The 15,378-nt window shown below is 43.6% G+C and overlaps 1 protein-coding gene across 1 annotated transcript in view; it reads left to right on the top strand.

Annotated features, from left to right (window-relative positions):
- The window catches only part of LOC119450047 (transmembrane protein 131-like), an 87,792-nt gene that overhangs the window by 11,349 nt on the left and 61,065 nt on the right, over positions 1 to 15,378 (top strand). The window contains 8 exon segments of the mRNA XM_037713401.2: positions 521 to 668; positions 2,144 to 2,229; positions 2,231 to 2,263; positions 2,877 to 2,985; positions 10,267 to 10,372; positions 11,742 to 11,901; positions 14,708 to 14,878; positions 15,024 to 15,131. Of these exon segments, the coding sequence (XP_037569329.1) occupies positions 521 to 668; positions 2,144 to 2,229; positions 2,231 to 2,263; positions 2,877 to 2,985; positions 10,267 to 10,372; positions 11,742 to 11,901; positions 14,708 to 14,878; positions 15,024 to 15,131 (921 nt within the window).

Below are 15,378 nucleotides of genomic sequence, written 5' to 3' on the forward strand. Positions count from 1 at the left end.
CTTTTATTGATATTTTGACTCACTCTGAGAGAAAAACTGCACATATATAATATATTCTTCAGATGCGGATGAAATGCACTATAATCTGCTGGGTTAAAAATGATTCGTTATTTTTGTACACTGGGAGGTTAAATTTGGGGGCTAAAGGGTTAAGCTGAACTTCTGACAAGATAAACAGATTTTCAATGACTCCTCTTGTTTTTAAAGGGAGTCCTTAGTGTAGTATCATGTGATGTAAGGGGCTCTTGAACACTTGCACTTTATATATTTATTGCCTGGCGCTGCATGGTCTAAATTGTGTCACTGTCATAAAGCCGATTTAAGTAACTAATCAATGTATTGCTTTTGTGAACATATTATGTTAGGTGAATTGTGTATCTTATGTCAAATTTTGCTACACTGTCTGTCACTTCATAGGTGCATTGGTGATAGCATGATCCTTCATGTTTCTCGGCAGGATTTCTTGACATGGATTGCAAAGAAGGGCTTGTTCATAACATTCTTTGTTTTGCTACTGCAGGAGATTCCTCCGTACAAGACTAAGCCGGTGATGAAGGCAAACTTTGTTTCCCGAATCGAGAAAAATCACACGGCATTCATCCGCATAAAGCTCAACAGCACCACCCATGTAGACCTTATTCTGCCCGTAGAAGTGGAAGTTGTCTCGTGTGAGTTGTTTTGAAAACACAGCTTCTCATCATGGTGTCGATGTGTGCATAAGAAACTTATTAGCTGCTGATGAGCCATCATCGCCTGAAAGAATTTACCACAATATTGTTTGCTAGGGCTGTGTGAATATTAAAAATTTCAAATATGAATCGAATAGCCCTTGCTATTTGATTCGTATTCGTTTTGAGAATTCACTATTCGAAATTTTGAAATGTTAATTTCTTTAGAATATTTAAGGATGTGGGATTTCATGTGCTCTTGGGAAAAAGGAACGACAACACAGTAGTGCAAACAGTTAAAAGGGCATTTATTGCACCTTTCATACACTAATGCATGCCAGCCGAATTGCTACCCATGAACATTCACATGGGCGCGCGACAAATCAAGGAAGTCCGACTTACCGCGACCGCATAGCGAGCGAATATGTTTGCCCCATGCTATGACACCATCGCCTAGTCGTTCACGGGTACGGTCACGCGAACGGTGGCGAGTTCAAACGATCCGTGTTTATCCATACCAGTGTCCTGCTCCTAAGCCTTCTCGGGACGGTCCCGCGAAGCGGCCGGTGCACGCATGAACAGTCCTTGCGTGCTGCTCGCCGACCCTCAAGCCAAGAGGAAGCCTTCTCCCTTTTGCGCCTGCGTAACCCCTGCCGTCAGGTGGCGTTAGCAGCGCATTCCTTGCGCCCTCTTTCATAACATCCACGCTGACTGCCGGCGCTTAACCACGCAGACAGGCTGGATTACAGGAGACGCGAGCTATGCAGGAAAAACCACATGAGGGGACGCGTGAGAGTCGCGCATGCCCACAAGGAATGGTAACACTTATTGGAATCTCAAAGGAGAGGGAACGATGGAACTGAGGAATCTGAATGGTTCTTGTGCAAGGGAGCTGTGGTTGCCTACAGGGGCACCAGTTCTAGAATAAGGCACTGGAGTTAGGGGGTTCAGAATAAATGCGTGGAGCAGATAACCTCTGCTCAGTTATTTTCGGTCATTCATGTATGCCTTACTTTTAGGCTGTCTTATGGTATGCCAATTTATTGCCTTTGTTTAGACAAAGCAATTTATTATTTGGCCATTCGCACCATGTTTTCATATTTATGTGCGGGGCTATAGTATTGAACTTCTCTCCTTTGACGAAGTCAACATTGTACAAGCTCCTGGTGTCGTGCTGTTTCCTTTTTCTCATTACTGTTTACAAGCGCCTCCATTTGTGTCCCTTTGGATGTCCATACGCAAATATCATTTCGTGCATTTAAATATGCCTTCAAATAAGCAATGTAAATAACGTCAGGAAGACTTTTTTTTACCAAGAAGACTCCAAGCAAGTTTTATATTTCACTTGTGTTCAGAAATACAATATTCATTATTCGATTCGATGTGGAAATTTCATTTTTCAAACAGCTCTACTGCTTATGCTTGTCGATATTATTTCATGCATTCAGCAATTTAATCTTCTCAAATGTGTGCAGTGCCTGGCATCTTTTCACCTACGGAGACACTCGACTTTGGAGTCATGCACAGCCAGGATGAACCAAGGACTCTCCCTTTGAACCTCTTTAAACTCTGGCCCCAAACAGCTTTACATCACCGTGAGTAGCCGTGCCTTTGAATTTGCCAAACGGCTTGGTTGTAGCCTACTGCATCGACGTATGCAATTTGTGCTGTTGTAGGCTTGGCTCAACACAATGTACAGCCGCCCAAATCTTTTTAACTAGCGTGCACGAGTGGCGACTTTCTGTGCGCCAGCACCTTAAATTAGAAAAAACATAAAAATGAATATGCCATCTTCACAAGCTTTGTGAGCATTAGTTAACCTCAACCGTGTCGAAAGCTTGTTCCATCGTAACGCACTGGACAGCAAAAAAAAAAAAAAAAAAAAACCCATTTACATAAGCTAGCTAAAGATTTGGCTGGCTATACATCTAGAAATATGACACTGACGTAATGCCCTTGTCAGATGCTTGTTTCATGCATGTGAAATGTTTTAACCTCTGTATGTGTGTATGTGTGTTGGTTTTCTTTTTTTTCTTTTGCTGTTTTTTTGCTTTCATACTAATGCCTGATGAGGTTGTAAAGATTATTTGTCAGTGAAGCACTGTTATCTATTAAGCGAGGAATGGCAGGACTACTTTTTGTCTTTAAAACTGCTTCTCTTGGTGATTTACATACATCAGAGAGCATGGTTGGTTGTCTGCTTGGCAGAATGTCATTGTTACCCCGGTGAACGAGGCAGTCGAAGTCAAGTTTACGCCCACCAAGGTGCCCCCTGACACTGTTCGGTCCACGCAAGTTGCAACCGTGACCTACATTCGTGAGCGGCCTTTCGTATTCATCCTCTCTGTAACCCTGTTACACTAAACAGATGTGCAGCACTTGTCGTAACCTGTCCAATGGGAAGGCACATTAAGTTGTTGCAAAACTGATAATCGGAGCAGTATGGCATCAATTGTTGGCCAAGGCCTTACTTTTAAAGTCGCAGCCATTCTTTAGACATGGATGGAGTTCTTGTACATGTGCTTGTGTGTATTTGTCAGTCTATAAATGTCATATTTGAGTTAATTTCATGTATCTGAATGAAATAGAGTGAAATGTTGACCTCGTGTTTGATAATTTCGGGAAGTGTTGAGTTCTTGCTTGCAATTTCTGTAGCCTAACATAATTCATGATTAGACTTTGTCGAGATATGTAAACACTTCAAAGATACATGCTAGAATAATATAGCAATTCTATTCCTATGGTGTTACTTTACATGCTTCTCAATTGGGCAAAAGTACAGTAAAACCTCGATAATTCGAACTCGGTTAATTCGAAATTTCGGTTAATTCGAAGAATTTGAGCGGTCCCGTCATTCTCAATGCAAATTCTACCGGATAATTTGAATGGCCCGCGCGGCTCTATTCGGATAATTCGAAGTTTCCGGCTAGTAGCAACGTGCGGCGGTTAGGTTAGGGCGCTCCGTACAGTCGCCAACCGATTTTCCGAGCTCGTGGGGACTGAAAAATAGTCCGGAAAACTCGTTCGGCCGAAAAAAAAAGTCATTAGTGTGGCTTTAAAAAAAATCTTTAATAATGCCCTGCCTCATACTACGCTTGGAGAGGATCGACTTGCTTGGATTTGCGCAGCAATGACGTCGTCTCCGTGTACAGTCGACCCGAACGCCACCGCGTTGGCGATCTCCGCCAACGGAGTTCGCCATGGAGATCCAAGAAACGAGCTTCGCACCGCTTAGCTCTCGCGAAGGTACAGGAGGTAACACCGATCACTGACATGGGTCTCCGAGACACCTGCTCGGTGTACACGCCACGTTCAAAATAGCAACCGAAACTTGAGAGAAAAAAACAAAAAAACTCACTGAAATAACACGCGTGGTGTCAGCGCGCACGAGCGAGCGCGGCCGCCGCAGCCCACAGCGAGCGAAGATTCGTGCGGTCTATCGCTGCGAGCGGCGAGAGCACAGCCCATACGAAAGGTCAGAGCCGTCTGGAGATCGCTTTCAAGATACGCTGCGCGCGAGAAACCGTTCCGGCGCTAAGTACGCAGTTGTTAGAAGAGTAGAAGTCGCCCGAGGGAGGAAGTCGCCTCCGCCGTGCGTTCGCTCTCCATGAAAGCGCGCGTCCCCCGCGCGCTGTCACTCGCACATACGGCGGGCGCGCGGCGATGATCTTATCGCCCTTGGACTTTGTATGGATCCTCAGGGCGGCGACGCCGACGGCGAAAATCCGCTTGAAGTGTCCATATAATTGCTGTCGCAATAAAAAAAAAAAAAAAAAAAAAAAAAAAGTCCCACAATAATGGTTACAACGATGGCATGGCCTCCGAGACTGGAGGATTGCGCGAGCTCTCTATTGATAGCGCGGGTTCTGATCTTGGAGGCTATACAGCGAGTCACTGGAATTCAAGCCAGTGCAAAATCCAACATGGCGGCCTCCAAGATTGGGTAACGCGGCTAGGAAAGAACGATTTAGTCCGCAAAATCGAACTTTGGGGTCTCAATTCGTCCGAAAAATTGGGTGCGAAAATGCATGAACTCAATGAGAACCCTGATGGTGCATTTTTGAAGTCCGGAATATCCAGCAAGTCCAAATTTTTGGAGTCAAGCACCACCACGCCCGCTTTCGCGGCAATTATCGATTCCGTGAACATCGTCCGCAACTTTGTTGAGTGCAGTGCGGGTGATGTTTGTATGCTACGTTTTTTGAACCAGCTGGAGAGCATGGCACTAGGGGCGGCGAACCAGCGCGCCAAGTAATCCCGCATCGGTGATTACTTGGCGCGATTTCGGTGAGTAATTTTTCTCGGACATGGAAAATAAAGGTGATTTCTTTTTGCGGCAAGTTCTTGCTTGTTTTCTTTTTTTTTATTCATTTCGGTTAATTCGAAAATCCGCTTAATTCGAAGAATTTTCGCGGTCCGGCGACCTTCGAATTATCGAGGTTTTACTGTAGTAATTATGCTGACTAAACATATTTAAAAAAACAAAAAAAGATGCACTGCTAGATTTGATTTTGAAATAGGACAGCCAGCTCCGCAGCATGGGGACCATTTTTTTCACATAAGCAGGAATATACAGTAGAACCTCGTTCATACGTTGTAAAAAAAAAAAAAAACGGGGAAAAAAACGTACTATCCGGGAGAACGTACAATCCATAGTCACTAAAAATTGAAAGAATGACAAGAAAGCAAGAAGGTACAAGATCCGAGGGCATTTATTTCCTGTTGAACATATCTGTAATCTTTTGTTAGCACAGTACCTGATTTTTTGAAAGGAGGAGTTCCTTTTCGCCATACTGCAGACCATTTCCTGCATTTGCGTTGTTTGCACGAAAGAAGCTGCGCAGTGCAGGTACCCACCGTTGTCTTCATCATTGTTTTCAGGCAATTGTGCTTTGTTGGCTTTAGTCTCCTCTAGAATCTGCCACATTTTGAGGCTCCACGTCAGGATGCTATCATTGTGTCTCGCACGTCAAAACTGGCCTTCGATGCCAGTGCATCAAAACTCTACTTCAATTTCATCTTCAGGAGCTCATGCCAAAGCTTCGTCGCTAACGCTAGACTTAAGTTGTTTGGCTGCTGGGACGCACCGAAAACCACACATTTTAAAGCAATTCTTTACTGCTTCGTGCATTACGCTCTCCCACGAGTGGTTGAGATCGTGCATTGTGTCCCAGCAGTGAGAGCTTCCCAGGGTCCTCGCCACTGGACACGCGAGCAAGGAAGCGACGCACATTACGCTTACTATACAGAAGTTTAATGTTTTTTATAACACTTGCATCCAGAGGTTGCAACTGGCTTGTGTTTGATGAGAGGAACACGACGTGATTTCATATGAGCTGTGCAGTTGTCCACAAACAAAACATATCGTTGCCCTTTGCACTCCAGTTGTTTAAAGGAGCTGTTCAAAGATGTCGCATGTCATCCATGTCTTTGCGTTATGCTTGTAAACACAAGGCAGGCGCACGATGTGTGCCACAAGCACATCGGGTTCTTCGCCTTTCCGATCACCCACGGCTTCATCATGTCGCTGCCATCTTCGTTGCAGCAAAGTAGTACCATAATGCGATCTTTGCTGATCTTACCACCATGATAGAACTCCCCTTTCATGCTTAGTGGCTGGCTAGTCTGGACCCTGAGGAAAAGGCCAAACTCATTGACATTGTACACAACACAGGGGTCATATGTGTTGAAAATGATGGGAAGCAGTGCGACCCACTTCTCAGCACCAGCTGGATTCATGCTTGCTGCCTCTCCGTTTACCTGTAGATAGGCGATGCCATGTCCGAAAACAGCCAATCCATCCATTCTATGCGGGAAAATTGTATATTCCCAAAACTTTGACAATATCCATAGCTTTTCCCCAGAGAATGCTATCATCAAAGTTTATATGCCGGAAGCCCTCACTTGTTTGAACCACTTGAGCAGTGCTTCAAGTTTCTCATGCATGGCTCCACAGCCTTGCTTTGTTCCGGCACTGAACACTAAGGTATTCACTTCGATTTCCTTGCGTTTCGACACGATCATGTTGGCATTTAACACAAGCAATCCAAGCTCACTGGTGATGTCTATGAGCTTTCTCTTTGGGTTCTGGTCGATGACTACCAATGCGTTAAGCTTTTCCTTGAGGGTCAGAAGCTTGCGCTTCCTCAATGCCATGGCCGCAGCTCTCAAACTGGCCAACGCAAGCGTAGCAACTGCAGTGAATGCAATGAGCGATGCCTCCGGCGATTTGCTGATATCGAACCAATAAACCAGGAGTGCAAGAGCATGGCGGCGTTTTCACGATACCAGGCAGGCATGTACTGCAAAGAAGCCGCTGTGGCGGGTGGCTATGGCTCTCAATCGCGCCTGCCTCACGCAGTTGCTCCTTTTCTTCATTACATAGGACTTAGTGATGGAAAAACATATACGATCGCAGTTTGACAACTTACTGAACATTTCTGCCAAAAAATTGCATGTTATGGGAGCATATTAAGCGTTTAGAAAACTGCATATCTGTATGGAGTCATTGTTAGTGCTCTCGATCGCAAGTGTTGCTGCCGGAAAATTGTGTTAAATAAAAACGTATCAACAAGCTTCTACTGTACATGGTGTGTGTTTTGCAGTTCATGTGAAGTAACTGAAGTTATAGCTGCAAATCAACATTTTCACTGTACTGATATATCTTACCTTTATTTTGTATGTTATGGCATACGAGGCGTGTTCAAAAAGAAACCGAACTTTTGAAATAGCCGCCCAACCAGCAGAGGGAGCGCGCTGCGGCTACTGAGCGCATGTAGTGGCAGGTTTAGACAATCAACTGCCATTTGCCGCTTTTCGCTCTGACCGTTAGTTGGCGAGCTACAGCCGCTGAAGTGAGCACATGAACAAGCTGTTCTTAGTATTGTTGCTAAAGTGACAGTGAAGGAATTTGGGAAAGCTTTCACAGGGAAATTTCAGTTGCTTAGCCAAGCATACGGGGAGGACTGTATGAGTCGCACGCAGTGCTGTGATTGGTTCAAGTGTTTTGAAGACTGAAGAATGTCGGTTGGGGTGACAATCCCAAGCCTGGACGACCTTCCACATCCACAGATGATGACCACGTCGAGGGAGTTCGAACTGTGATTCGTGGAAATCGTTATTTGGTTGTTCGAGAAGTCGCTGACAAAGTGGGTATCAGTGTAGGATCATGTCATGAAATTTTGAGTGACAAACTTGGGATAGGTTGTGTCAGTGCAAAATTCGTGCCGCATTTGTTGACTGACGAACAGAAGCAGACCCGTGTTGAAATCACCCAGGAACAGCTCACCGCTGCCTATGACGATGAAAACTTTCTTAAAAACAGCATAACAGGCAATGAGACATGGATTTATGGCTATAATGTTGAAACGAAAGTGCAGTCATCGCAGTGGGTGGCCAAAGGTTCCCCTCGTCCAAAAAAAGCACGCATGAGTCGGTCAAAAATGAAGCTGATGTTGGTTGTGTTTTTTTTACTGCAAAGGCATTGTCTATCAGGAATTTGTGCCACATGGTCAGACGGTAAACAAAGAAGTTTACCAGGGAATCCTAGCACGTTTGAGAGATTCTGTGCGCAGTAAGAAGCCTGAATTGTGGGAAAATCGGGCTTGGATGTTGAATCATGACAATGCCCCGGCTTCCGCGTCGCTCCTTGTCCGCAGCTACTTAGCAAAACACCACACTCCTGTTGTGCCCCACCCACCATATTCTCCGGACCATGCCCCAGCAGACTTTTTTCTATTCCCCAAGCTGAAAACTGCCTTGAAAGGACGTCGTTTCCAAACCGTAGAGGAGATCCAGGACAATGCAAGAAGAGACATGCGCGCCATTATAGAAAGTGCGTTCCAGGTGGCTTTCCAAAAGTGGAAGAAAAGATGGGAAGAGTGCATCGCCAGTAGAGGGGACTGCCTTGAAGGGGACAGCACTTAAAATGTTGTACGATAAGCAGTAAAGGTATCATAGCAAAAGTTCGGTTTCTTTTTGAACACACCTCGTGTACTTGACCAGTACAAGGACATTCTAACCCTTGTATTCAGAAATGCACCTTAGCTTGAAGCCCATGCTTGACTTGATCTAAATGACGCCTGGTGTGAACATGCCCAAGACGCCCGTGACATTGCCTTCGGCGTGTTCACGACAGGCGTTATTTAGATCAAGTCAAGCCTAGGCTTCAAGTTAAGATACATTTCTGAATACGCGGGTAAGTATGTATTTTTGGAAATATGTGCTTCAGTTAGCAACAGAAGCAAAGTAACTCCCAGCTAAAGATGCCTTCATTGTGCAGCTTTCCAGTTACTTTTGTGCTTCAATGCATAAAATGACGTTTTGTTAAGAAAGTAACTGGAACGCCAATGCATTTCTCCACAAAGTTCGGGAATTATTATCTCGAAACTGATGTCCTCCTGAGAATTCATTCCAAGCGGATCCTTCTTGTGAACTCCACGGCTAGAATTTGTAAATTGCAATATGGGCCATAAGGTATTTCGTTGCAAACTTAATTAGTGAATTTTTGTTAATGAGTCGATTATGCATTAAAATTTTTCATGGAAGTAATGTTAGCATCTTCGAGTAGACCAGCTCATGCTATCTGCCACAAGCAACCTTAAAAAAATTTTGAATGTGTTTGCTGAAACACCCTGTATATTTCAACTTGTGGCAGTGAAAATTGAGGCCACAAGCAATTAAAATGGCTGCTGGTTGGTGGGCTTATCAAAGCATTTCCACAGTGCTGACGTGGAAGGAGCCTCTTCAGGAGCTTTCATTGTAGAGGACATATCTGGATTCCTTTTTGTTGAAATTTTCCTTGCTTCTAAAGCCAGGTTCTTTTTTAGCCTGTTTATCATTGAAACATCCTGGTGGTACTCTACTACTTGAGAGTGAGAGTCTAAAGACATTGGCAAGCTTGCTACTTGATCAAATTTATAGCTTGGAAACCATATTTTTAGGCACTTAGACAGATTAGTCACAGATACAGAGGTTTCCACCTGGCGGCTGGTGTGTTGTCCGAATGCATGAAGAGGCAGTACAGTGTGTGGGTACTTGTGCTGATAGTGTCGGGTAGCCATAAGCACCAGCAGTGGCCCCATGACGGTGCCCCCGTGTTACTTTTGATATGCTTCACTGCACGGAAAATACGCTTCACCGCAATACATTCTGTATGCTTCGCCGCATAACACGGCTGCACTGCGGTAAAGCTGAATTAAAGAACCAGCAACAATTTTTGAGGGTTCGAATATTCGCACACCTTTAATTTTGTTCTATTGAAATTGTTGCAACAGCAACACAGCGAGGTCTTCAATCGCTAGACAGTGTTATCGTCAGGTGATGGGCTTTGAGTTGTTCAGGGCACTACTGATGTTATCTGGTTGGCTAGAGGATGAAGGTTCAAATGAAGAATTACAGATGGTAGAATGATGATGGATGAGCTGACACATACATGAATGCTTAACAAACAATATTTTGTTAATTTAGCATGTGTTAAGTGTGTGCCTCAATGTAGCAGACAGACTTTGCAAGAAAAATCAGGGAGACTTTGCAAGAAAAAGCAGGGTGAACTTAGTGTTTGCTGAGCTAACTAGTTCTCTTATGTCTGTCTCTCCAGCCTCAAAAGTTAAGCACCTGAAACAATGCTCAGGCAAGATTGTGGTGAAGTCTAAAAACAACCAGTACAAGTTGACGATACCATTCCAGGTATATTTCATGAATGGGTAAGTTATGTCTTGTTCTTGTTTCACTGTTGTCATGCGAGTCTCCTCGCAGCTGTTACCTGCTGCTGTAAAGATGCTGGTGTGTAGAATGCAGCTTTCGCAAGAAATATTCTTTTGTGCTTTGCCTGCAGTCTAGAGATGTTCTACTTTCAGTTTTGTGCAATCTGTGTGTTCACTGTAGTGAAAGCTGGGGGGCTATTCTGTAAGAGTCCACCTAGTGGACTGTCCATTTCGGCCGCTGCTGACTGGTTGGAGCTGCACGAGTGAGGGGGAGACATGTGCCCCCAGCCAGTTTCCTCCTCACTCGTACAGCTGCAGCCAATCAGCGACAGCCAAAATGGACAGTCCACTAGGTGGACTCTTACAGAATCGCCCCCTGGAGCCTTATATTAGGCCAAGTTTGTCGTCTCAATACGATTGAATTGTGTTTGCTTGCCATCTGTATGGAGCAAGTTCGGTCACTGGGAACCAAAACACAAAGCTGATTGAGGCCAGATGCAGGTTACATTTAGATAAGTTGTGCATCTCATGAGAAGCAACGGAAACAAGCTGGTGTCTTGTTTTTTACATTTTCATATTCAGCACGCCATAATGTGCTCGTGATACCAGCGAAGTCATTTGCTAAGACAGTTTAAGCAGCACATTCACGAGAAGGTGACGTGGCCCTGTGGTAGTGCAGTTGGTTGGCATGCAGCAGATTTGGTATGAAATTCTGAAGCTGGGTGGGATTTTTCCTTTTCAACCCATGGCTGACATCAGTCATATTTAAATCACGCACATTGTATCGAGTCAGTGAAGAGTCCGTTACACGTAATAATAAACACAAGGCTGGCAATCCACCAGATGATGAGTAAAAATGCACCTAGTGAAGCCATGCTGGCTTGAAAAACTGCCAATTTCATTTGTTGATGTGGTCTTACCCTTATGAACAGTTGTTTCCATGCTATTTAGAGCTTGTAAAGTGCAATCATCTTTTTATCTTAAACAATATCTCTGATATTCATTGATAAATAAGAAGAAAACTTCCTCCAGAGTGAGCCTAAAGTGAGGGTGATGTGTATCCACTTACTTATTAATATGTCGTCAAATGCAGGCAAATTTTGCCAGCTGGTTTACTGCACTGAACGTAAAGATGACTGCACTGAACTGTAAGGTTGAAAAATAAGTTTTTTTATGATAGGGTCGGGACAGAATTTTTGAAAATTGTGTGCCACATGATGAAAAAGTGACAAACATTGCGTGGAAAATAATCACAGTTTTGAATATACTATAGCCAACGTTTATTTATTATCTTTTATTTTTTGGGGGGTGGGGGTATTAGAGAGATTGTGGCAACTGACCCATTTTTTCTTTATCATTATTTTTCTAGGTCACTAGAGTACAATGTGAATGGCACAGTATTCTACATAGGGAGAGCGAAGAGTCTTAGCAAGTCAGACGTAAGGCCACTAAATATTTCCAATACTTTCCCAGTGCCAGTAGTAATCCACAGCATTGAACTTCAGCCTGAGAGTCAACCTCATTTCACTGTGAGTATACCAGAAGAGAGCATTTGCTAATGCTGAGCTGTTATGCCTGGCTTGAACCGACTTATCCTGATCATTAGCCGGGTTACTGCCGAACCCTTAGCTTTTACAAACTTAAAGTAAAAAAGCAACTCGGGAGTTGTGTTCTTGTTTGATCACTTTTGAGCTTTTTGGGTTAGCTCTTTGAGTGCATGTTGATCGACTGATAGGACATTGCATAGCCCTCAAGTTCACTGATTGAATGCCCGCCCGTACACTGTCTCATGACTGTCGTGATGTCACGTCATGCGAAAAATAAAAGCATCCCCAAATGTTATCGTATGAGAGTGTGAGCCCAGGTTTCTTTAAAAGCGCATGTGTTGTGCATCACATATGATGTAGGAGTGCACTCCATAGTTTATGGACATTTTTGAAATTGTCTTCAGGCTTGAAGCACTTTTGCTAGATGCAGTAGCATGTTGAATTAGGCTGGTTGGTACACTAATGGCCGTGAAGAAAACGGCGTTAAACACTTGCTGTACGCACGTGCCATGAAAAGAATGTACCATTTCAGACAAATATAAAAGAGGTAGACTGAAGTGTACTTTGTGTATGCTGATTCTGACACCTAATATAGGATGACCACCTTGTGGAACTATATAATAACTACCCTAAGCATAGTGCTTTAGATAGTGCAATAAATTTTTTTTCTTCCCGAAACGGCCTGTCGAGTGAATGACCAGTAACACTAGACACACAGTATTTATTCAAACAAAAGGAAATCCAATTCAGCACACTGCAACATGTATTAGAGTTGCATTTCGCTGAAGTTTGACAAAATCTGGAACTGGAGAAGTGTGCTCTCCAAATGACCACTAGCTTTGTTAAATGCAGCATTGTGCGAAATGCTCCATGCGCCACAGGATGTGTGATATCAGGCTTTACACTGCAGTTCTTGTTCCCCTTGCGCATAGGCTGCCACATAGCATAATGTGGAAATGAAGCTGTATAAAAGCACTGAGATCCATTTTATGCAAATACTGCAAGAGTGATAGAAATCCATTGTCTATTCGCCATCATCGCTCATAATTGTTAGGTTGGTTAGATTAACAGTTGACTCACAATGGGGTGGGCTTGGTCAGTGCACGCTTGAAAGTATGTTAGCCCAGGTTGAGCTGGTAGCTTGTCCTACAGCAACTTGCCAGTGCTTTTGTACAGCTGAGTAGCTCGTTCACTATGGTTCAGACACTGAGCATCAGATTCACTGAGGCAGTTTGACCCAACGGTCATGTTTATGTAAATGTAGCTAAGCGCCGGCAAACAGTGACAAATTGATGAACCTCAGAGGTGTAAAAGTTGTCAGCTGTTTGCTGTATCTAATAGCCTGAATGGATATGTGTGCCAACATGGCAGAAGAGAGAACTCCTGACAGCTTTTCTGTGCAGCTTCTTGTGGCAAATGGGAATGCATATAATCAACATAATATCATAATATGGTACTGTGAGGCATCAAACCGGGAAATAAAATGCTACTGCTAAGGCACTCCCATTTTTCACCCTCTTGGTTCCATATTCTGGATCAATGACTTTAGCAAATTTTAGCCATTGAGCAGAACACTCCTTGCTCTAGTGAGGGGTTGTGCTATGTGCCATGTCGTGCGAAAGTGAAAGTGTCTGATAGTGATTAATCAGGAGTACAGCCCCTCTTTGGAATTGCTCAGTGTCTGTAACACAGGAAACAGATACTTGCCTTACAATGCAGTGTTGCATCCATACAGATATTGTTTGTATTCACAAGAAAAAAAAAGGGGGGGGAAAAAGAAAGCTTTACTGTCTGTGTGCTGTGAGTGTTTTCACGCTTTTCATTGTTTTAACAGCGAGTTTTCATATTAATGGTAGTACATGTGGTACAAACATTAACAAAAGTTTAAAGACCAATGATGCCGCTAAAAAACATATTAATGCGAAAGCATTATATGGCTCATGAAGCGAAAAATCTGGCAGTGTGGCCGGAGAGGGCTACAAAAAGCCACGTGGTACAGACAGACTACACCGGTGGCCAGTCTATTTTCGGTGAGTTCTGTCATGCGCTCCGATGGCCCACTCCCAAAATTGCATTAAGGTGCATTAACGTGGAATAATGTCGATTGAAGTGGATTAAAGTGGAATAAAGTGGTGTTGGAACACGCTTCTCGGCAGAGCAAGGCGAGTGAGATGCATCACGTGTCCCAAACAATAACTGAACTTTTATTCGCTGCGATCCTCTCGAAGAAGACTCGAAATGTTCCACGCGCATGCGCTCTTGGCACTACCCCCAAAGCGCCATTTTGCGTCACCACAGTGGATTAAGGTGGATTACGGTGGATTAAGTTAGAATTTTAATTCAAGGTGATAACTTCGAGAAGTCATTATGCTTTTGCATTCAAATCACGTAAGGATACTTAAGTGACTGTCCATTTTTTTCTTCGCAGCCTGTGCATACTGGCTGAGATCTGGTGGCACAGCTTACATGCGTGTTTGACGAATGCAATGTATTGAAGCAATTCCACATTGAAAAATTGTGCTTTAAGAACTAGTTTTTAGTTGATGCCATGGTTTTTAAACTATTGCTCGTGAGTGAACATAGGGACGTGTTTGATCCCTGTGAACGTTGACCGTAATTCAAGCCAGGTCTCATTAACGAGCATAACAGTCATCCAGTATAACTATTGATAAGCACACTTTATAACTTTCTTATTCTTCTTGTTGAATTTATTGCATTAACACTTCATTTGTCCATGGTAGTGCATATTGGATGATCAGCTGATTTGTTTCTTTGCTCTTGCCCATAGGTCATATTTAACTCATCAACAGTTCTGCAGCCAAATGAAACAAAACCAGTAGTGTATCTCAAGTTTCACCCACAGAAGACAGCTCTGCAGCTGAATGCAACGCTAAGGCTGCATACGAACATATCGCACTTCAACATTCCTCTCACGTGCTACAGTGGCAGGCTAACACTGGTAATGAAATTTCCCACTGTTCGAGGATGTTTATAAGCTTGTGTTTTCCAATGTGGAAGTGTCTTGGCTCTAACACTTGAGTCCTCAGTTGAAAAGGTGAACAAGAATAATTGCGTTTTTTTGCTTTCCTTACTTCAAATGGCAGAGGCTTCACCATGCTGTCAACAATGAGTCCTTTCTTGACTTCGGTACCCTTGGTATTGGGAACAAGCGCAGCATGTTTTTCGTGGTCATCAATGAAAACCCTATTGAGGTGGGTTTGCACATTTTTGAAGTTTCTGTTTGGCAGGTGCTACGCCAATTTATTTACTAGTGTGTTTTCCCTCTAGAATCACTTGCTCTATCTAAAGCACAATGAAACCCTGTTATAGTAAACCAGTTGACAGGGAGCTATACGTTTGCTCTGTCAGAAGTGATACGTTAAACAGAGGAACACGAAAGTCGTACTGCTTTACCAAGTGATGTTATTTGAAATTTCATCGAAGGTTTGCCCAATAATT

This window comes from Dermacentor silvarum, chromosome 4, assembly GCF_013339745.2.
Source record: "Dermacentor silvarum isolate Dsil-2018 chromosome 4, BIME_Dsil_1.4, whole genome shotgun sequence".
Classification (NCBI taxonomy): domain Eukaryota; kingdom Metazoa; phylum Arthropoda; class Arachnida; order Ixodida; family Ixodidae; genus Dermacentor; species Dermacentor silvarum.